At 39.6% G+C, this 23,669-nt stretch overlaps 1 protein-coding gene across 3 annotated transcripts in view; it reads right to left on the bottom strand.

Moving 5' to 3' along the window:
• HDAC9 (histone deacetylase 9) overlaps window positions 1-23,669 on the bottom strand; it is a 485,060-nt gene that overhangs the window by 267,525 nt on the left and 193,866 nt on the right. For all 3 annotated transcript variants that reach the window (XM_055706591.1, XM_055706590.1, XM_055706589.1), the window contains exon 3: window positions 14,586-14,648. In XM_055706591.1, coding sequence (XP_055562566.1) covers window positions 14,586-14,648 — 63 coding nt within the window. The remainder of the gene's footprint in view (window positions 1-14,585; window positions 14,649-23,669) is intronic.

Raw genomic sequence — 23,669 nt, 5'->3', positions numbered from 1 at the left:
AAGTGCTATCTTAATAATCTTGGGAAATTAAAAGTTATTTTTTCCTAATTATTTTTAGTAAATTCTAATTTTCAGCATGCCCCAAGGTTCTTTATTCTTTCAATACACAGGAACCTTATAACTAACATAAACAAATCTTACACACATAAGACATCCTTCAAGCCAAAGAATCCCAAGTCAGTCAGACTATCAACACTTTCACCTTCCTCTGTGATGGGATGAGTACATTTGTGTGGACAAGGATCACTGTGTAGCTGCCATGATGTCCCAACACCCTTGAGTTTTTCTGCCAGTATAAAGCAATGCAATTCAAGGAACTCCAGGAAGAGGCATCAGCAAGCTTTGCTTATACCGTACAGGCCATCCCAAAAAGAGACTCATGAGAAAGACCTTTTACAGTACATGATAAACAGCCTTCCTAGTTTAGAGGAAAAGAGAGAAAAAGCAAGCCCCGTGAAGAAAGAAGAATTAAGAAATATTATGCTTTATACAGGCTGCAAAAATACAGCTCTATACTAGAGTTCTCATAAATTAAACCATATCTCTTATTTCCTAACAGTCTAATCTCTTAAAGGCTGGAGCTTTCCCAAAGAGCATTTGTTTCACATACACAAAATTATCAGTACCCAGAAAATTGTCAATATTTGGCTCCAACATGTAAGATCTGAAGAATGTGGAGTGAAATGAAGCAAATTACTCCAAGAGGAAGCCAGTGCCTGCTCTACAAAGAGAGATGACAGGTAATTACTGCTGATTTTCAAGGCTATGATCAGCACTCTCTTAACAGCTTAGCTCAAACCCAGGGGGACCAGAGGTACCCAGTCTATCTAACAGCATCGTACCATGCGAGCCTCCTTGGACATGGGGCACTCTGTTTTGGGGTTCATGCCCTTTCTCCTTTTTCCTTTTGTCATGGCTGTATCAGCATTCACTTTGAAGCAAGCCAGCATCCAAGTTACATAAGTCATTGCATTCTAGTGAAGTCAGCAGTACCCAGCAAACAGTGTGTTCTGACATCACTGTGTAAGTTCACACAAGCTATTCTGCTTACCTGCAACCTAAGGCTGCAGCGCTCAAAAGCCACCATCTCACCTAGGGACTGATGAGAATAGAGGGTTTCCTCCTTCTCACAAGAGCAAATAATAGCAGGAGACTGCATCACTTTATAATCCCACTACTAAGTGAGGTTATAATTGACTAATAATGTTATTTTTTCCCTTAATCTGGTTAAACCTGCACAATAATCTTGGAAGGAATGCTGTGTCTAAGTAGTCTTCATGGGAAATTAATGCTTATTATGAAATGTGGGCATTACAAAATACAACAGGTAAGAAAAAAACCATGTTTGCATCACTGAGTCTGGCCCTGTGAATTTTGTAGCACGACCCCATCTATGAGTAATTTTAATCAGCAGCAAAAAAACTGTAGTTGGTGTTTTAGGTAGTTTCACCCTCCTACCTTATTTATGTTTCTGCTCTCCACAGCTCTTACTGCTAGAAAAAAGTTCCAACATCTAACCTAAACTTTTCTTTGCTTCAGGTTATTATTCCATGCTTCACCATCTTTTGAGAACAAATAATTCCCTTCCTTCATTTATACCGTTACCTATTTATAGCCTGTGCCCGTGTCCCTCAAGCTTTCTCTCTTATAGACTATAAATATAGCTCCCTTAATCCCTCTTCATATGTTTTATCCTCTAGTATTTATATCAGATTTGTAATCTTTATATTTTCTTTTCATTTTAAATTCTTTGGACCACAACTACAGACAGTATTGCAAATGAGTGGTGAAGCAAAAATACTTTGTTCATTATAAATATGATCTGTTTATACCACTGTAATTGTGAACACACTAATCAAGGTTGAAATGCATAAACTACTGTAATTGCTTTAATCTCCTGATTTTTTTAAAACAAGTTGTTTTGAATTTAAAATTTCTAATGTTTTGTTGAGCTTACAGATCAATCTTACAAAAGATTTAACAAAAAAAATATTTTAGCCAAACAAGAGCCATGTATGTAATTTTAAAAGAAGAAAGGGAAAGAGATATTCTTTCCCCATATGTTCTCTCAGAAACTATATCCTCTATTAACAGCCACGACTGAGCCAATTTTTGTTTAAATTTGACTTGTTTGAATCTCACAGACATTTAGGGAACAAATCAAGTTTGATGCAAACTGACTTTGTAGGATGCAGTTATGAGCTTTGAATTATAATTGCATGCATATTTGAGACACAAAAGCATAACAAATTCTTTCAAAGGTTAACAAAATGGTGACTAAAAAGGGGTCTGGATTTCAGTGGGGATGTGACACTTGGTACTGGTTAAGGATCTGGTTCACTGACTTATCTGGACTTGCAAAATGTCCTCAGAAGGTGTCTCACTGGATTTTGAGTCCTGCTCTGGCCTTTACGTGAAATTACAAGAACTCCATTGCTGATCAGAAACAGTTTTAAAGATAAAAAGCAGAAGGGAAATAAATATTCTTTTTGAATTTAAGGAAAGGTTGATAGCACAGTGAGGCAACAGTAATTGCTATTTTAATAGAGGTCTGGAAAGAAGAATAATGGAAAAAAGATTGATTGGGTTAAAACCACAGATGAAACAAATCTTCTCAGGATATTTCATGGAAGGCTCTGAGGAATGCCAGAGGTCCTCATAAAGCTTTGTGATTGGGAAACAAAATAGGAGAGTTCACTCACTTTTTGTATGTGCATGGTAATTTCTATCAGGAGGAATGAGTGGAATATACCTTACTGTGCTTCATTAACCTTAATGTAACCTTAAAACCAGATGGCTGTCATTGCAGACAGCTCAGCGACAACATGTGGTCAATGTACAGCAAGATTCAAAAATCAAAACAGGAAGTACAGAAAGCAGGATAAAAGTAAGTTTTCATATTCATCAACAAGGCTTTGTCATCAGGAATATTCCAGTCAGGTTATCCTATCTCAAAGGGAGCCATGTCAGAAACAGGAAAAGGCTAATTGGATTTAAGATGATTAAGAGCTTGGAAGGACTTTCATAAGTAGAAAAAGTCTGATTTTCATTTGGACTACTACATTTTTTTTGCATGGAACACATACTATTTATATCCACCTAAGCATCCATCCATCTATATTGGAAGAGGAAAACCATATTATTAATGACTACTATTTGCATAACTGTGGGCCTTCTGGGGAGTGCAAGTATGGGTTATATAACAACAAAGTAGATTTAGTGCAGAAACGTAAGATTAATCTATACAGCCTTTCTCTTTTGCAGAAAGAGTCTTCCGGCTAGACTTTACAATTGCATTCATAACCATGAAGTTCAAACATCTGAACATCTTATCTAAGGGGAAAGCTGAGTTTTCTTCTCTCTACTGAGGGTTTGGACAATTAGTCAAATACCAAGTCCTGACAGCTGGACACGACACATTATTATCCTATATAGTTACTAACAACTAATACTTCTGATTTTCTACTCTGCCCCACTGGTGACACAGTCTGTGGTGGTCCCCAGTTCAGACATAGGCACAGACTTTCACAGCAAAGGAAGAGCAATGAAAATCTCTCTCCTTTCAGGTCTGGCATCTTCTGCTTGGGGTGTCACTGTGGAGAGCCTGGTCATTTTGAAGGGTTCTGATCCAAAAAATGTCTGCACTTCATATTGCCAGACTCAGCAAAGCCCAGTGACAGCCATCAGAGTCAAACTGTGCCTTCAACTTGAAACTGCACTTGGTAAGAAAAGAACAGCAACAACTGCAACAACTGTATGGTCCTTTTGACCTGCATTTGCTAGCATGTCAGCATCAGTTAGAGATATTTTATGGTTTTGGTTTACATAGGGAAGCACTTGATACCAGTAGCTAAGTAGCAACCAGGGAACAGCATCACACAAAGGAAAATTTCCCTTCCATAACTTGAATTCTACAGATTTCCAGGTTGTCTAGGAAGGATAAGGGCATACCAGAGCACTCTCGGGTTACACAAATAAAGGAGGATATGAGGGATTACAGTGGGAGAATGTCTGGCAACACATTTTCTCCACAAAGACTGAAAAAGGAATGAAGCAGAAATGGAATGCAAGAACCATTAAGGCTCTCCTGGAGCAGACCCTTCACGTGGCACCCCACCAGGACTGATACGGTGCAGAGGTCCAATATGTTCAATGTTGGTCCAGGTTGCTGGATGCCAACATAGATATAATTTGCTACTCAATATGAAACAGCATACATTTGTAAGGTGTTTTCGTATCTTACTAACAGATGAAATGTGCCCTATGGATAATGAAAGATAATTACTGACAGCTTCACAGGGACAGTATTAGCATAAAATCTACTTAACAGTAAAGTGCTATGTAGTTAACTGGAGTTTAACAAGGTGCTAATTGGGTGTCAAATTTTAGGCTCTGCACTTTAATAGTTGAGAGGAGCAAGGGGTGTATTCTCTGGACACAGAAGATTTCCCAGGCAGCAGTTTGACGTGTGTTTGGGGCCACCGTATGCTGTAGCTGAAGCCGAGAGAAATGGTTGTGCTTCCCTTCCACACTCATGGCCCCTCCGACCACAAGGATGATGCCCTCCTTCCCCAACCACACCACACACCTGCAGTGGCACCAGGAACTGGTGGGGCACATTTTAACTGGGGTCAGCTGTTCACTCTGTTAGTCCCAATGGACACATGAATACCTGTGTCAGTACAAGGGATGTGTCTGTTCAGCAGAAGAATGAGAGCCCAGGACCAGGGAGAGGATGGGACTGTTGCTCTTCCTTCCCAGTGCCAGCTGCCATCTCTACAGACATCTACAGACACTCATATTTACTGAGGTTTTATATCTGTATAATCACATAAACAGTAGTCATGGCTAACAAAAATAATAATAATAAAAATAAACAGAAGGAGAAAGATCAAAATGGAGAAAGGAATAGTTCAGATTTCTACATTCACTCATGTCTTTCTGAATCTGCAGGAGAACACTAAAGCCTATTTGGCTGCTAAATGTTTTACAGCCTACCCTGCACCTGGAGCTCCTAGTCACTACCAGAACAGACTTAGCAATAGTATTACCTAGAGGGAATAACAAAACCAGGTCCTTAAGAACAAGTTCCTGAGGTTTTCAGGAATAAACCTGTGCTGCTGCAGATCTCTGGATAGCTGCAGATGAAGAAAGGCAGGCAGACAGGGAGGTTTACGGGATGCGCACCCACCTCCTCTGGGTTGTTAGACCTGCAGGAGGAAGAAACCCCCTTTGCTGTAGGCACTCATTCGGGTTACCTGAACTAACCTGTGAAACCCAGAGTTACTAAAATTTTTGGCAGGTTTTTATACGTTTATACCAATATGTCCCCAGTGAGGGGGGACAGAGTAAGACTGGTAATAAGTCTATGTATATACATCCTCAATGATTGTATATGCCTGACCAGTGACCAGAGAGAGGCTCTTAGATCAAGTTTGAGAATTTTAGCCCAAGAGTAGTTTTTCTTTAAATATTCCCATTTCTAAAAGTTTATTTTCTAAACAAAATAGCTGTGTCAGTATTAATATCCTTAATCATCCATAGCATCACCATTACTTAATTTAGCTGCATTAGCATTCCATATTTCTTTGCCTATAGCCCTTTGATGTTGACATTTGTAATTTCCCTTATTTCCCCAGTAAGTCTTCCAGCTGCCCCATAATCACTTTGCATGCACTGACACAAAAGGAAAAAAAAACACAAACACAATCCAGAAAATAAGCACAGAGCTCAGAAAACTGCCTACTAGACCAAGCAAGAAAAGGCAAGATAGTGATAGTGCAGATGGCACAGTGATAGGAGTTTACAGCAAAGCTCTGGTGAGACAGCTCTGCAGGTTCTCCAGGAAAGCTGAGCTACCTCTTGCAGGGGGACTTTGGGATGGTGAGATGCAGCAGAATTTGTAGTGTGTGCATAAACTGACTGAGTGTCCTACAGCTCTCCTTCTCCTAAACAAATTACTCATTCTCAGATAAAAAAACCCAGAAAAACAGTCTGTATAATGGCAAGGGAAATCCTTGAATACTAGCCTACCATGTGATTACAAGAGTAACACAGTCCTGAGTTTTTACCAAATTTTGTTAATTCTAAAATATCCCTACTTCTCCATGTATTCTTCATTATGTCTTTGGAGGGTTTTTTTGACAGAAACTTTTCTCAACTCAGTTGAAGTTGATTGTTTTCATAACTGTTTTCACCTATATTTTCCCCTCTGTTCATGGATAGCTAGAACTGTACTTCAAACTCCCCTGGTTTCCACCTCCCACATAGTTCTCTTACATCTTCGGCGCCTTCGCCACCCTCCCTCACAACAGCACTTTAACAGAGGAAGTGCTTCTATAGCTCATGTCTGCATTACTACTCCATTTATTAAATCCTCTCATATTTTTTTCAAACCTCTTTCCCTCCTGCCAGTCCGTCCCTCATACTTCTTGAAGAAACCTAGGTAAAACTTACTATATCCTGTGGAATTCCTTCTATGATAACTATTGCCAATTCTTAAAAGAAACAATAAGGTGAAATGTTCTTCTTTTTATGAAACAGATCCTGTAGGAAAAACAGTGACAGCAAATAAAATGATGCCAACTTTCTGATGTGTGCGTGGGAATGACTGGCTCTGTCTTTGGAGCCTGGAACAGTTTTGAGCATATGCATGACACAAGCTGGTGAGCATCTACTGGACTCCCAAGGTAAAGAGCTCTCCCAGATTTAGGTCCCACTAAATTTCAGCGGCTGCTGTGCAAGGATTTTTATGATGAACATTTTGAGACATCTAAGTAATTTCTATATAGTCCTTTAACAGTATGTATTTACATATATACTAATTACATCACTATTCATGTCAGCATGAAATCTCAAAAAAACTAGGTATTTTATGTTTCTTGGTGATATTGTAATACGTGTATTTTTTTATGCATTTTAAAACTTCAAGGTCAGATTCCAAGACCTCACAAGGCTGAAGAAAAAATGCATGTTTTTTCAACAAGGATTTTGATCTAGACATGAAACAAGTAGATGAAGAAAATTAAGAACTTACTGTCTGTGAGAAAAAGAGGTGTGAACAGGTAAATAAAAGGCAATCACTAACATTTTACTAAATGTAAACAGGGGTAGCAAACATCAAAAAGAGTCTCTATGTAGGACTAAGCACTAACAGTCTGGTTTCGCTACCCCCTCTCATACTGTTACTGCTCAACACCAACAAGGTGGTGGCCTTGGGCACCAAGAAAGAAAAAGGAAACTTGGATTAAGAACAGAACAGTTAGGGGAAATTATTAAGTTAACGTTAAGCTTCCTCATTATACCCTTCCAGACTTCACTGAAATTGAATAGCTGTGGTTCCTCCCTGTGGCATGCATACCTTCAACCACAAGGATTGTGAAAGAGAACAATAGTCTTTGATTGTAAAAACAAGATTTATATATTTGGCATTTTCAAATAATCCATTCTGTTCTCCTTCTCTTGTCTCCCTTTGATGATACTCGGTTTCATTACTAGAAGGAACATGTTATCATTAGAATAAAGCATCCTGCATTTCAAGCACATTCATCCACAAAGGGCTTGAATTCTTGGAGCTCTTTTCATGTTTGTATACTCCACAAGCTGGAAGAAGTTTACAACCAGGAGACACAAAACAAAGAAAACAGATGTGTTGGCTGTGCTCAGATTATACTAAATGCAAAAGTACCTTTACAGTCATGCACAGAACTGCCAGCCTGACAAAAAGAAATGAGCTCCTTATTATGTAATGGGAGTTAAACCAGGACTATATCATTCAACCATGCAAAGGCTTCCACTGATTTTGCAAGCCTTTTTACACAAGTAACATTACGAAGTAGAACAAACCAGGTGCCCCCCAAATGTGCGCACATATAGAAACACATCATTTATTTAGAGAAGAAAGGTAAAAAAGAAAAGATAGAGTTCATTAGATAATTGTAATCCAGTAATACATCACTGTTTTATAAATTGCCAGCTTCCTGAGAAACAGCTACAGCCTGAAGTTGCACTGACACCCAGCTGAAGATCTGCCACTTTACTATTTTTGCTGTTCTTTACTAAACTGTCACTAAAAGCTTGCTCCTAGTTAAACACATACAAGCACAAAGATCCCAGTGAATTTCCTTGGGGGAGAACGTACCTCACTCAGTTTTTGAATGACAACTCTGCTTTAGGATTCAAGTTTTTTCACTGAGTAGAAATGTTAGTGAAGCAGTCACAAAAAAAATGGTTTGCTAAAAATGTGTCAATTTGCCGAGGCTTCCCGTTATGTCTGTGAAAAGCCTCTAGAAGGCTAATTGAACAGCAAACATCACTTTTATGTAACAAAACTAGAGGGGTCCATTTTGGAGGAGCTGTGTGCATATGTGACATGTTCACACTGAACATGGAGCTCGACAGTGGCAGCCCCTAAAAATAGCACCTGGATATCCTTGTTCTCATCAGCAACCACAACCCTCTCTTCTCCGTCGTTTGGTGCATCAATCTGGCACCCCTCTGCCTCCTCCAGAAGAGACAGGAGCAGTGGTACCTTCAAGCCCCTCATATTTCAGTAGAAGAGGGGGAGATAAAGAGGATGTTTGCATCTGATGCAAGCACACATTTTAAACAATATCCCTGACCCTCAGCAGGCAGTTATCATGTTGTTTTGGCAGCAGGAAGGAATCTGTGGTTTTTCTTGAGTGTTGCTCTTCTTTATTTAAACTACCAGAAATAAAGTAAAAATGACAGAATGCTCTGTCTATAAATAATCATTCCGGTGTACAGTTATATTAGGAGGTAACTCAGATGGCATGATAACGCCTAACAGGCTAATCTTAGACCTGTAATGCCATAAGATGAAAATAACTAGGCTAAGAATAACTGACCCAGAGGAGTCAGCCTGTTAAAGGGATCCACAGAACAGGGCATTTTAGATGTTCATGTGTTTAACAATATCTTCCAATTAGTTTCTGTACAACATTTTGGATTGTACTCATCATATTAAAGACCCACCCATAACTGTAGTTGGGAAAGGTTGAAAAGTAACACCACCTGAAACCTTCCCCATCATCCACACCCAAACCTGAAATTAATGTGTACATACACATATATTTGCAGGCTATCTATCTATTCTGCTTTCTCACAGCTTTTGCTTTCTCTGCAAAGACTATACAGAAGAAAGGGGCTGGGCAGTCAGTACAGAAACAGAGATATGATCAAAACTCTGGTAGTAGGAAGAATTGCAATTCCTCATATCCAACACAAACCTTCATGAATTAAATGGATTCTATGTATATTTTTTACAGGAGGGAAGACTCTGGCTGAAACTGCCTTTTGAGTGCAGCACAAACCAATAGGTTTAGGAAACAGCTAAAATAATAAACATCTGAAGTAAAAAGCTCTTTTCCAATAAAGTGCTTTAGCTCAACACACCAAAGAGAGGGGAGCTACTGACCAAGTGCCAGTACTAGTGAACCTCAGTATTAAATGCAGTGTTTAATGGCATCAGGAAAGATGCTCAAAGAGGTTTTGAAATTATGCTCACATTCTTTTTTTATTTACTTCCCAGATTTTGTAGCTTGTTATTGTTGTCAATCTTGTACTTTGAAATTCTTACAGCAGGCTTCTCCCACAACGTATGAATATACCTTCTAATACAAAGTAAGACTGTCAGGTAATCACACGGCTCCAGAAGCTGGGGCTTAAATAAAAAGAAAGAAAAAGCAATGTTACAGCATCAGACGACATATGAAGTTTGCAACATTGGTTTGTACTCAATGTCTTCTCAATAATGCAAAACAGAAAAAGCAGCTACATTCCATTTTACCACACTTTTGTTCAACTAAATTCACAAACAGTGTCTTGTCCAGCATACATTATTGGGCAGAGCTTCTACTCAAAATCAGAGATTTCAACCACATAGGACCTGCAGGTCTGCGTTGCTTGTCTCTTCTTGTTGTAGTAATTGTTTAGGCCTTACTCTTCAATAAAAATTAATTCAAATACTTCAGCTACTGATATGAAACACCTAGATTTTTTTTCTACCTACCCTTTATGACAGGCATTGAAAAAGCTTCTACAGCTGTTATCCAGAACTTCCCTGAACTGAATTTTCACACTCATTTTCTTTCATTATTCTGAAGAGAATCACAAAGTATAAGCTCAGCATATCTATTCTCACTCTCTCCGAAGAGTTATTGCCTATGTTATCACATATGCAACATTTTGTATCCTGTATCTGTAAGAAGTTTACGTTACTTGATTCAGATATGCAAATATGTCAAGTTTTTAATGAGCATCAGAGCAAACCTTTAAATGAACTTGCTTTCTGCAATATCTCCACGGGAACCGTTGAGGTGGTGAAAAGTTTTGTTTGGCCAGAAAAAAACGGAAGAGCAAATACCAAAGAATTTCACCTGAAGGCAATATAAACGCACGTACACAAATGTGCATATGTGGTCATAAAGCCATGCAATAGGTACAACATATGAGAGAAATTTTGTACATGGGGGCTTACTGAGAGAAGAAAGCTCATGAGGACCTGTCAACCCATGCGCAATATGATGTCTGTAGCATTCATTCTGTCATTTATATTCAAGTGACACAGCTTGAATTTCCTGACTTGTGCAGAGAACAAAATGCTGGGACTGCATGCAGCTACTACACTTGTGAAGTTGCAGGTGTTTCACAAGCCTGTAGGTAGATGAAGTAAATCAAATCAATAATTCTGAATCATTACATTCCCTTTAGAATAGTTTTGCTCTCTAGATTCCTGAGCCTGACAGGTATCATTTTCTGTATTTTCACAGAAGGGTTAGCTGGCGTAAGCAGGATTGCATAACTTGATCAGGTCACCTGTCAACTCAGTGATGAGCCAAGGCTTTAAGTTCAAGATCTCCTTGAACTCTTGATTTTTCAACACAACAGCTTTGGGCAGGAAGGAGAGGATCCCTTATCCAATAAAAGCTAAGGTGGAATTTAGGGAGGCTAGTACAAGGCTGTATGTCAAAATATGGCCAGTGAAGCAAATGTAGCAACTTTACCTTTTGGAAAAACAGCACAATATCTTAAATAACCAGAAGTTAATGAAATCAGCATTTACATCTTAGAGTCCCACATCTACAGATACCATGGCTGGGCAGGTTGGTTCTTCTCCTTCACACAATTGACATCTATTTTGTAGCCCTGCATTAGTTATTTCTTGACTGCATTTTAACGAGCATTCTTGCCGCAGACTGTGCTGTACCACGTGCTTTTTTTCAATGACTAATAGTTTACTACTTGTCTTGAGGTAGCAAGAGGCCAGATGAACACTGAGGTCCACTGTGTCACTGCACACACATGGAAGTTGAGACTTTTGGGGTAAAATACAGCAACAATGTAATTAAATTGTAACTCCAACTAAGAGGCTTTAGACTCCAGATCTATTTTTTAAACCATGAAACTAAAATAATTATGGTACCAAATAAGAATATCTCACCATCATACTCTTAAATAAAGATGCACAGCACTTACTGCTGCATTTTAGAGCAACAGTACCATATGGGAGAATCTAGTGCAGTCTTCTCAAGATAGCTGAAACTGCTCTCTGCTGTAAGGTGTAGGTGTCTGCAAATTACACAGCTTCTTGAGTCAGTGCCGATCTAGATTGCTCCATTCATAATTAGACTTTTGATTGGTACCTATCCAGATCATCTCATTCATAGTATGATTTACAAGCAGGGATGGAGACAGACAGGCAAAGCAGTAATTGAGGGAATACCAGGAGAACTGCTTCACATGACACAGGTATTTCCTATGCCTGCTATTGTCAGAAATTCCTTAGACAGTTTGTTTGCAAATACATATCCGTTGGCCATTGAATCTGTCTTCTTTGGGGATGGCTCCAGCCCAGCTGAAAATGAGAGCTGCATAATAGATTCTCAAGTCATCTGGAAACTAGCAAACCTAAAACTCTATTGAGTGTTTAGTTTGTGCTTTCTTCAAAGGCATCAAGAATATCAAGGGTGCAGAGTATAAATGTTCAGAGATCTGATTTTTCTTCAATATGTGCAATTTTTTAACCTGAACAAAAGTTACATACATGTAAGTGAAGATAACTAAAGTAAGGACACTGATAAGCAAAGATCAAATGACTGATTCTAGCTACTCCAAACACTACAGCCTATTGTCATACCCTGGCTCTTTCTTTCTCCCCTATATGCAGCATAGAGGGAGACAATACCTGAAAAGTTACCAGATCCTGCAAGACCCTGAACTCAAGGGAACTGAAGGTAATTGACAGCAGCACCAGGCATTGTAGTTTCATGGGACATGAATTAAACTGCAGACTATGTATGCTGTCAACTACTTGCAGTCTAGTGTATTTCAAAGGCCAACAGAATCACTGGGGAATATTTTGTGTTCTACAGAATATGTATTTAAACATCTTTTACCTGAGGATAATGCTCTTGACTAGGTTTTTGTTTTGTTTCGTTTTAAAGTCTAAAAGCCCCCTCTATTCTACCTAGTACTAGAGGGGAAATTGTATATGCTACATGGGCCTAATGTGATATCAGATAAAAATCAACCGTTACATGATATTCTTGACTCCAGTGAAGAAAAGCAGAGCTATAAACTTACAGGAAATTACTCCCTTTCTTGTGTTTCAAATGAGAAAATTGCCATTACTCAAGCAACATTAGTTGGCAGTTAAAAGGTAGCATAGTGAGCTAAAAAACCTGATTTTCAGTTGTATACAGCAAACTTCAACTTGTCATAGCATTAAGAAAAAACAACACATGGGAGGGGAAGGTGCCTGTCTTATCTCTTTGACCAATAAAAAAAGCACTAGACACCTTCTCAGCTGTTCAGGAAAACCAAAGAAAAGCAACAATTCTTGAACAAGAGGTCAGCATTGTAGATGCCTTTGCGGAACTCTAGTGCTTTCAGAAAAGTTCTGCTTTTACCCACTGCCTTTGCTACAGTTTCTTTGTTCATATTTGTAGACAAGTCTTTCACGTGATTTCTGTCCTTGACAAAGGAACTGTAATTGGTGACCAGCGTCTCTTCTAAGAAGTTAGAGAAACAGTAAATTCTTCGAGAAATCCAGAAACAACCAACCAACCCAGCAGCTTTATGAAGGAATAGAAAAACTGGCAATCTTTGACATCACCAGTTGGAAGTCTCCTTTCCCCTTAGGTATTCTCATTATTTTAACTTGCACCTAATAGATTTTCAATCTCTCATTCCCTCCTTCAGTCTATAATCATTCTGAGGTAGCTTAGGCTTTCTGTATTGAAAAACGCTAACCATGAGGTTAAGACATATCTAAGTCTGTTCTAATAGGAAAGATATTACCATTTGACACAGCCACAAATTATTTTCATATTTGAAACCGTAAGTCTGCTCTAAAATTATATGTAAGAAAGAAACACAAGTAAAACTATATGTTCTTGTTCTTTAAAGCAGGAAAAGAAAGTGTGTTTTTTTTTTTTAAACAGACAAACATGGGCTCAACAGGTGTACCAAAACAGGCAATACATGAAGACAGCCATGGTCTACACATATAATGAATCTTAAAAACTGAGAAGCACTGCCAAGTTTTGTGAAAGAAGAATAAGAAAAAGAAAAAAAAAAAAGGAAAAGGGAGAAAACTAAGACTAAAGTACATGTAAACAATTCACTCTGCATTCTACACACAGGACTTCTATAAATCCCACTTTATGCAAAACAAAGTCAGAAACCTAGAATTAAAAATATATAAACCAGACAGCATTGTGCCTTGAAAGATGGAACTGGAATTCATAGGGTTTAAGAGAGAATGGGCAAAAGTAACATGAAATGTTGACTTTTTTAGCCTGTCTAAAATGACATTTCATCTGAACAGCAACAATTCTTCCAACTTAATTCATCCTCAGTACATCATTTGCAAGTCTCAAACACAGCTAGAAAAGAAACTAGAAAATACATGGGTAGCTTCAAAGACATGAGGAAACATACAACGTTCTTTCAGAGCAGCTTTGAAATACCTTCATGGAAAAACACATCCAATTTACATCTGACATTACATCAGACCACTATTGCCAGGTTCACAAATGTTTTTAAAGTAACAAAATAGGTAAGTATGCATATTAAAGACATTTTAAAGTAACACTGTAATGAAAAGAGAAATATATTATTATTAAACTCCCTTTATATGCAAACTGAAGAAAAGCAAACTCACAGGAGGACCCAGTCCTGTTTACAATAGACATATGATCAGAATTGCCTATGAGGGGCTCTAACTGCAGCCCTCTGACAAGGTCTGTCTTGAGGAAGCCTCTCACTGAATAAGCCTGTACCATGAGCCCCATTTTGCAACCACACAACAAAACAAACAAGGAATCCCAAACTTGATTTCAGTTGTGAGCATTTTGCTCTGGCTGGAAAGCAGCAGACTGAAGGAGACAAACTCCCCACAAAAGCAGCAGCTGCTGTCTAACATGCTACCATAATTATTTAACAGCAACTTACATAAAGCCTACAAAAATAATTTCTTTAACGGAAGGGTGGGGTTTTTTGTTTTGCTAGGTTGTATTTTCCCTGTCAGCCACTGAAGTCTGAAGTACGGAGCTGTCTCTTACCTGAGCTGATCATACTGTGCATTCTTTGCTGAGCCAAGAGCTGTTCACGTCCAGAAACCCCATCTGAGGAAAAACACGATTCACTCTCGTAAATTGTCTGCAGCATATTCCAACTGGTCTGCACTTCAGCTACACAAGAGATTCATCACTGCACTTGCACAGGGGCGTCGGGCATGACCCTCTGCGGTCCTACCTCCTCCAGCGAGGGCTGTAAGATAATACGCTTCGGCAATTAGCAATGTTTAAGCACTTGCACAAATATCTATTGGGAGAGGGGAAAAAACCCCAAATCCTCTCTCAGCAGCCCCCGCCTGCAGGAAGGGAGCTGAGAGCGTGCAAGGGGCTGCGCACCGCCGAGTTTGAGCAGTTGTGTTCGGGCAGCCAACGGCAGGTGGAAGAAGAAATGAAGAAATATCTCCGCGCTTCGGGCTTTCTGGCAGGGCGGGGGGGGGAAACACAGCCTCTTACAAACCATCAAACCAAATAAGCCACCTTTCAAGGGACGGGAGCCCCGGAGGGTTTAGTCTGAATTACCCCAGCCTGGACCAGTGTTGCTGTCCCTGCGCCCCTCTGCGCTCCCTCGGCCGGGCGGCTGGACAAAGTTGGCGGGAGCAGCAGCGATAACTCATTTGCATTTGAATCGACACCCGCGTGGCCCAGCGGCGGCAGAAATAGAACAATGGCCGGCCTGAGCCAAAAATAGGTCAAGCATGGCCTGGTGATTGGAGCCTGCATTAATGCGTTTAAAAATACCACAGCAAACACAGCTGTCCAGTCTCTGTCTTTCAAACCTCCGGCGGCGGCCGCTGCCGCTGGGCCTCGAGCGCGATTAACCCCTTCCCCCTGCCCAGCCCGTTTTGTTGGGGAGAAGACAGGGAGGGAGAAGGGAAGGCAGGGGAGCGGGACAGAAACGCTGCTCGCCTGGGACGCGTGCCCCTCTCCCTCCTTGCCATCCCCAGGGAGTATTTTGCAAAAAGCGAGCAAAACGACACAGCCTCTGTATCGGTCCTAAAATAACGCCGGGAGTTTTGCTGGCAATGTGGTTTCTGCCTCGCCCACGCGCAGCCATCCTGCTGTTCTATTTTTGCTGCCCGTTTCTCTGGCTACGCTGCAGTTGGCTTCGGTGGGGGAGCTGGGCTGCTGCCTGCTCCCTGCAGGACCTGCAGCCGCCCTGCGAGAGGCGATTTCTGAAGCTAATCGGGTTGGGAGGGAGCAGAAGGTGGGGGCAGATGTTAATGAGGGACCGGGTTTTGTGTGTGCAGTTATAAGCATCCTTTCCGTATTTAGCATGCTTGATATAATTCTTATAGTAAGTCACCAGTTGTGGCACAGCATGTTAGACACGCTTACCGACTGCACTATTCGGTTGACTTGCTAAAATTTGGAGAGGGGCTGAGCAGCTCACACTTATTTTTAGAAGCATTAGGCAATTTGTGTGGCGTCTTTCTCAGTTTTACAAGATTATATGGTTTCAGAAGAGCAGCATTTGACAGCGTATCAGACAAGAGCACCGTGCTCCTCTGCATCTCGGCAGATTTCATGCATGCTATGTGAAGGTTATTTTTCATAATGATATTTCAAAAATTGTGTTATCTTGTTTGCTGATTAATATACCTATATGTAGACAAGTTTCATTTCACTGTTACAGATAGTACTTTACTTCTCTAGGTCTTACTCTGCCTTATAGCACTTGTTACACTGGTGACCAAAGCCTGTCACTACCGACATATATGATACAGCAGCCTGACCACTCACCTACCAAAATTACGAGTCCCCTTCCACGTCCCTGCTCTAGGGGAGCAACAATGGCCACAGAGACATGATACCTCACTGTAATCAAGAAGCCAACACAGAGGTTGTCTCGGAGCTTTCTAGAAATCCACCAAATTCTCAACTATCTTCAGCATTTTTTGCTCCTGAAGAGACAAGAATCTGCCCAACACCTGAGGCTTGGTTCTGCCTTTCAGCAAAGGATCATCTGTCTGCTCTTTAAGTAACAGAATGTATTGTACCCGAGGGTAAAAAAAACCAAACAAACACCTCTCACAATTGTGTTACCCAAGAAAAGATTCACAATAACAAAATTCTGGGAAACACCTGTGACATTTGGATACTCCGTGGCACCCGTGAGGTCTGTGGCTCAAGTCTCCTCCATCATCCCAAACCTTTGCCTTCCTCCACATGCCAAATGACCTGATCCTGTTCGGATCTGTCCCCAGACAGATGCAGACTGCAACAGCTGATAACAGGGTGTTCCCCACAGGATCATCAAGTTAGCACCTATTGCTGCTTAACACCCCTGTGTCCTTGCCTTCGTTCTTCCCTCTCCACAATATTCCTCAGGAAGCGCTCCTCCCAGGGAAGTGCTGAAGCTCTGCAGATGTCATACACCCAGCTCTGCAAAGGGGCATGGACATGGGCAGTGGCAGCACAGCGACAGGTAGAGTGTTACAGGACAAGGTAGGGGATCAGCATCATATGTGCAACTGTACCATTGACAACCGATGATTTGGTATCATTTTCTCCTGAAAATAAAAATACCCAAATTTTTTGTGGGTAATATGCAGCACTTTCACAGGACAGGGCGGAAGACACAAGTGCAAGGGGGATCACCGATATAACCAGAAATCTCCTCTAATGCAGAAAATGCTTTTTATAGACAGAAGTAAATAAAAAGTGGAATTGCTTATGCCTTGAGCCAACCAGAACATGACCCTGTTTAGCGATTCAGTGCCCCAAAATATTCAAATCTCGTATTACAGGGAAACACTGGATGAATCAGTTAAAAACAAGTCAGAACATGGAAAATTGTGGCGTGTGGGATCCTGGTATTAGGTACCCATACGTGTTTATAACTTCTTATATATGCAGCTGCACTTTTAAAGATAGCATTCACAGCTCTAACTGATTTCAAATACTTCAGTAACTATATAAAAGCAAACTATATGCAAGAGTAGAAAATGTACATTCAGATATATAGCTGCAAGCATTCTTAATTTTGGCATACGTATTTTAAGTTGACAGACACATAAACTCTCCTATGTTAGCTAATTCACAGACCATAATAACTACAGCATTGTGCTTTATATTTTAGATGCTATATAAAAATTTTATCAAAATATTTTACTTATGAAGTCAGTCACCCCAAAGTTAGGGCTTTTACAACTTGAATTCTTCCGACTTGCTTCGACGTATTATGGGCCTACTTTGCTACATGCTTAGTTTTAAACACGTGTGTAAATTCATCCCTTTTCAACATAATATTTAAGCACATGCTCAAATTCTATTGATTGCAACAGAATTTAAGCACATAGTTAAACACTTTGCTGAGTCAGCCCAGCCTTTAACTGCATGATCACGTGAGTTTAAATAGCTCCTTTAGAGTCCCACAGGGGAAGGATAAAGGGTTCATGCCTGACGAAAATCTGTTTTTTATTTTTAAAGCTATGTATGTTATAAGGTGACATTTTCATACAGGAACATGAGGTTTTTTGTTCTGTTTTTTCAAATGCATTTCCTAAACTTAGAGAACTTTAATGATACTGGAGGTCAGAGTAAACTGTTGAAATGATTTAGTGCTGCTGAGGTGATTCTAAATGCAATCAGCAACTTTATAGAAAACGTAAGGCATGTTAGTAGCACTAAAATCTCATTACAGGGGTTTCACAATGTGTTTCTCTTATTTTTCTTCTCAGTTGCTAAAAACAAATAAATATAAGGAAATTAAATCTGGAAACCACATTACTGCAACATTAAGACTGAGAAATTAAGCACTCAAATTAGAAAGAGCTAAGATTTCTACTGCATTATTAACTGCAACATTACAATTAAGTAGCATTTTTCTCTTACTTTCCTTTTTAAGTACAAAACAGTTTATTACTGGTTGTTTTTGGCACATCCCATTTCTCACTCATGTTATTCTGAAGCATAGCCTTCATTAATATTAATAGCTTAGTTTCAACTTTTGCAGTTTTCTTAAGTGTAAATGAATTCTTGCATAATTTTTCTACCATTTCTACCATACAATTTGCTCAATTGTATCATATAAATGTTACATACAAAATTAAAATAAAGAGAGTTGTCCATTCAGCCTTCCTTCAGCCCCTTTTTCATTTGGCAAGTGAAAACACAGGAAGTAATAACATGCACCAATATCAAGCAATGCATAAACAAGTGGGAGCTAAATTGAGGTTGCATGGATTAAAGACCATTAAATCTGGTCTATTGCAGTACTGAAGGTCTGAGTTCTAATCTTTGCAGCCTAAAGAACTCCTAACTATTTTTTGTATATCTAATCATCAAGATTAAAGAAATAAAAAAATTAACTATTGTATAGAACAGATGTTTCTGTAGCCACAGTTCATTAGATACCATTAGTACCACATGAAACCCAAACATCCAGCATAAATTACTACAGCTTACGCTTGAGGATTAACTAGGTTAACAAACAGCCTAAGACTATTACCACAGAGAAGCAGATGGTTTGGGAGCAGAAAGAAATCAAGGGAGATGCTCAAGTGGTCTGGTTCTGCTCTTTCCTGGAACTAAGGGATCGTATTCCAACCCTCTGGGGCAGTTAAAATGGATCACTTAATCCACGTGCTCTGGTTGGAAAGATGCAGTGTGGGGATGTCTCTGATAAGTTTTCTGTGTAGCAAGCCTTTGGCATTGCCTGTGCAGGAATACAGGTTGCTTTTCCTTTGCTGTGCTGTGAAACCATGTGCTGGGCACTTCTGAAGTGAGGAGAAAACTGTGATTCTAAACCTGTTTAAGCTCAATTCAAGCTTCAAAGGAATTTTCTGGGACAAAGAACAGCATTTCTGTAGCTTTAGAGGATTTTGTGACGAACAATGGGAGAATAAAATTTGAAAAAGTTTTGAGGATAAGGAGCATTATGCTAGATAAATGTATAGGTCTCTACCATCTCTCATATAATAATACAGAGAGCCTTGCATCTTTCTCATGCAAATTATCTCAGGGTTTTGGAACTAACTGATGGCTTATCACTTCTTTCTCCTCTTAAAATATGCCTTTCGGTTCACATAAATGAGTCTACTAGAAATTAAGTCCTAGATTCAGAACAACACCTCAACACTGCATACTTGATTAGAAGCACAAGGCTTAAGTTAAGAATATGCTTAAGGGCTTTATAAATTCAAAAGGTAACTTCCTGAATCACAAAGCTCAAATAATTTAAAAAAACAGAGAGCTATCAAATAAATTAATATTTAGGTTAGGAAATACATACACAATTCAATTATTCTGCTGACATTGTTACTCATCAGGTTGGAACTAAAACCTCCATATTTTGTGGCAAGGCTGAGGTAAATTGCAAACAAACAAGCGATACAGCCAAAAGCAACATCAGATATTGACAAATAAATGCCTCATACCAGCAAATAAGCATCTTTCCCTTTTTATGTCATTAATGAGGCAAGTAGAAGTATGAGCAATATGAGATTTACTGGGTCGTCCATAGTTACGCCCAGCTCTCTGAGAGCGACGTTAGTGCATACTGTGTCTGCCACATCTAGCTCCACCAGACACACCTGGATGGATATAGATAAAGGAACCCTAGAGCACATAACTGATGATAGCTTGCAATTTGTTCAGCTTCAGGAATTTCAAGCTTGTTGCACTTCTAATGAGAAGATAATCTGTACCTCCATAAAGCATTTTGCACAGGATTTCCTGATGCAAGGTAGCCTGGCAGGTAGATCTAGAACTGACCTAGACAATGAGAGTTCCTGGACAACAGACTACTAAGTCCATACAGCTGGAGAACCAAGAGGATCATCTCTAGCTTGTAGTATATGTCTGAGTTTAAGTGTTTTTTTGGATTTAAGCCAAGAAATGTAGGCCATGCTTGCTGTCTGGAGAACTGCATTGTGAAAATCAATGGCTATGCAAAAGATTTAGGATCACAGCAGAAGACAGCCAACTAAATATGAGCTCCTAGGATTACACTAGGACCAAAAAGACTAATAAAATCCTTGGATATATAAACAAGGTTATATTGAGTAACAGTAGTGAGGTGATATGCATATACCAAAGAGAATATTCTTGTGATACAGTAACTTGTTCCAGTATAGATACCTGAAAAAAGAACGCTGCAAAACTGAGGATGGATAGATAATGCCACAAGCACAAAATAGGTTTAGAAAACCATTGGAAACTCAAAGACCTGAGATACTAAGTTTACTGAAGTAGTTCAGGGATGGCTTGGCATCCCTTGTCTATACATACACAGGGCAAGATGTCCAGTGATGTAGTAAAATGGTCTTTATTTTAAGAAACAAGTCTTTAAGAAAAATCAATCTAGTAGAAAAATTCAATACAGAAACAAATTATAGCTTTACATCAATAGTGGCTGTGTCTCTGGAAAGAAAGCTCTAACAGTTCTGTAGGGCAAACTTAAGGGAGGTTTTGTTGTAGGACTTCAAGTTAGACAGGTCAGATCTGGTGATCATGGGGAGTACCTTCAAAGCTACTAAGAACTACTAAGAATTATTGCTGAACTGATAGTAATAATAAGAACTAAATAGAATAATTATTCCTACATCAGAAAGTTGTTGTCTTTTAAATCATCCTCTCCTGAAAAGCAGAGGTGTGTGGGGGTTTGTTGCTTTTTTGTTGTTTTTTTTTTTTGTTTGTTTGTTTTTAAATCCCAAATAGGTTTATTTTCCTAAAAGACTGGATAATTTTTACAAGAGAGGCACCAACACTCTAATCACTTCGGGGGAAAAAGTCTTTGTGGAAAAAAACCCCACCACTAAACAACAAAGCCACAAAGTGTTTGCTTTGTTTTGCTATTCAAAGCTGCCCTTTTAAGTCACATAATTAGATCAGTAGGGTCTTTCTAGCTCCAGGCTTGGGTTCATGAAAGGATGAAGTGACTTTGCATAACATGCTACAACCATTGTACAAAACCATATCAGATTTGGAGCAAATAGATACTCATGTAGGTTGGGACAATTGTTCCGTTAAATTTTCAAGGAAATATCAAATAAACCACATATAGTTAGACAACCATTGCTATAAGCTTTTGGAAGCTTGGCCAAGAAAAAATATTTTACATAAAGCACTAAAAGTATGGGCCAAGGAACGGCCCTGAAAAGCCTGGCCACGTGCTGGGCTGCAGGCACACGTCATCCCTCCCACTGCCCTGCCAGCTGGGATCTCCTTTCCCAGCAACTTCACCCCTCACTGGGGAGCATTCAGGCACATGGAGAAACAGCATTACATGCATACACATGCCTCTGGAGCAGCAACAAATTGACTGCTACTGTGATATGAAAAGGTCACATCTCACGCCGGTCAATAACATTGTTATGAAACTACATGAAACGTTCCTGCGTTAGCTGGACCAGGACGGCAGCAAAGTTCAGTCCCGGTCCTCTCCTATTTTTTTTCAGAATGTTTCAGTGAACCCAGATCCAGTTTTCGTCTTTCTTCCTCATCTTGAACTCTAATAAGGAACAGATCTGCAAACCAAAATGTTATTGATACAGAGCTCAACATTTTTACAGTGTCGGTGAATTTTGTGCAATGCTAAAAGGATGTAACTGACTTCAGTGAGTGAACTGTAATTCTTTGCCTGACTTCAGCAGAACCAGGATATTTCCTAAGGAACAATATGACTTTAATTCTCCTCGCGGAAGCAACATGCAATGCAAAAAAGAAAAAAAGTCAAAATACAATTGAAAGCAAGGTTTCATAATTCTGAAAGAAAATTACAACACCTTTCAAGTAAACATAACCTCTCCCTTTAGCTAAGTGAAACACCTTGAAAATCTTAATGCAGCTACTTACTGTAACTGAAAATAATTTTACAATATACTATGATGCTGCCAAAATGTGTCACAAACCTGACTTTTGCAAATATTTTGCAGCCAACTGGTGGTATTCCAAAGGCCAGAATCAGTCCCAAGAAGGATTTTACCCATACTTCAAGCTCATTTAGCCAAGTCATACAACCTTCAGTTTGCTAAGCAATCTGTCCCGTAGAAGGGATGAAACAAATAGAGAGGGATGCTACAGCAAGTGCTCAGCAGTCACACCTCAGCAGGCAGATGTGGGCAGCTACGGCTGCTGTTTCCATGCATCCTTCATCTGTCCCATCTCTAGCTTTTAGTAGCAAAAGACAAGTGTTCAAGCTCTCTAGGATAAACGGGCAAGACTGGTCCCAAGCCCCACAGTTTTCTGTAAGGAGAGCTTCACAAAAAAACCTGCTAAATTGTTCTGAGCCTCAAACTGCTATGCAATGGCTAAAAAAATGCACAGGACAGAACTGGTAATTCGCATTGAAAGCATGGGGAGCCAGGAAGAACATAAATTGAATCCATGTTCAGACAATAATCTCATTCTAATCAACTGTAATCAGGTATATTTATATCTTGCAAAAAGTTTGGGAGGGGAAAGCTCTTACATTCACTTCAATCCAAAGAGCTGCTGGGAAAGAGCATCCCAAAATGAATTAACAAATGAAAATAACTCGCAAATGCTGGAATCCCAATGCCACAAAGTAAAGATGCCAGACTATTTTAGATGAACTTACGCTTCCGAGTGCAAAGTGTAGGATCAAACTTGGGCTCAGGGCCTGTTCTAAAAATAGCATAGTTCTGTGGCAGTCATCTACACACTTCATATTCTGTCGATTGGTGGTCGAGAGAACAGGGTGGCAAGACAGGTGATAATGGCAGGAAAAAAAACCTTTCAGTGAACAAATCAGAGGTTCTACACCATCACAAGTCAGGTCTCACGTAAGTCATCAGTCATGGGTGGGCTGGCCTGCATATGTTATGATTGCACTTCATTTCCAGCCTCTTCCTCCACTTGTTTAAATAGTAGTCAATGAAATGAACTGCTAAGAACGTTTCCCTGAGGTCTCAAATGCATTTTTTCATTTTAAATCTGCAGTTAATGTAATTAAAGTGTTACTCCTAGTCCATGAAAAATTGAGTGCACATTCAGCAGCCCACAAAACAGTGCCATACACAGGCCAAGTGGCAGTTTTGGCTACAAGTAACCAGCAACAAAAGCTAGACCGTTCAAGGTAGCAGGTATCACCTGCAGACTGTGTCC

Source organism: Falco cherrug, chromosome 4 (genome assembly GCF_023634085.1).
Source record: "Falco cherrug isolate bFalChe1 chromosome 4, bFalChe1.pri, whole genome shotgun sequence".
NCBI lineage: Eukaryota > Metazoa > Chordata > Aves > Falconiformes > Falconidae > Falco > Falco cherrug.
Note: the sequence above shows the minus strand (reverse complement) of the source record. Positions and strands in the feature narration are given on the sequence as shown.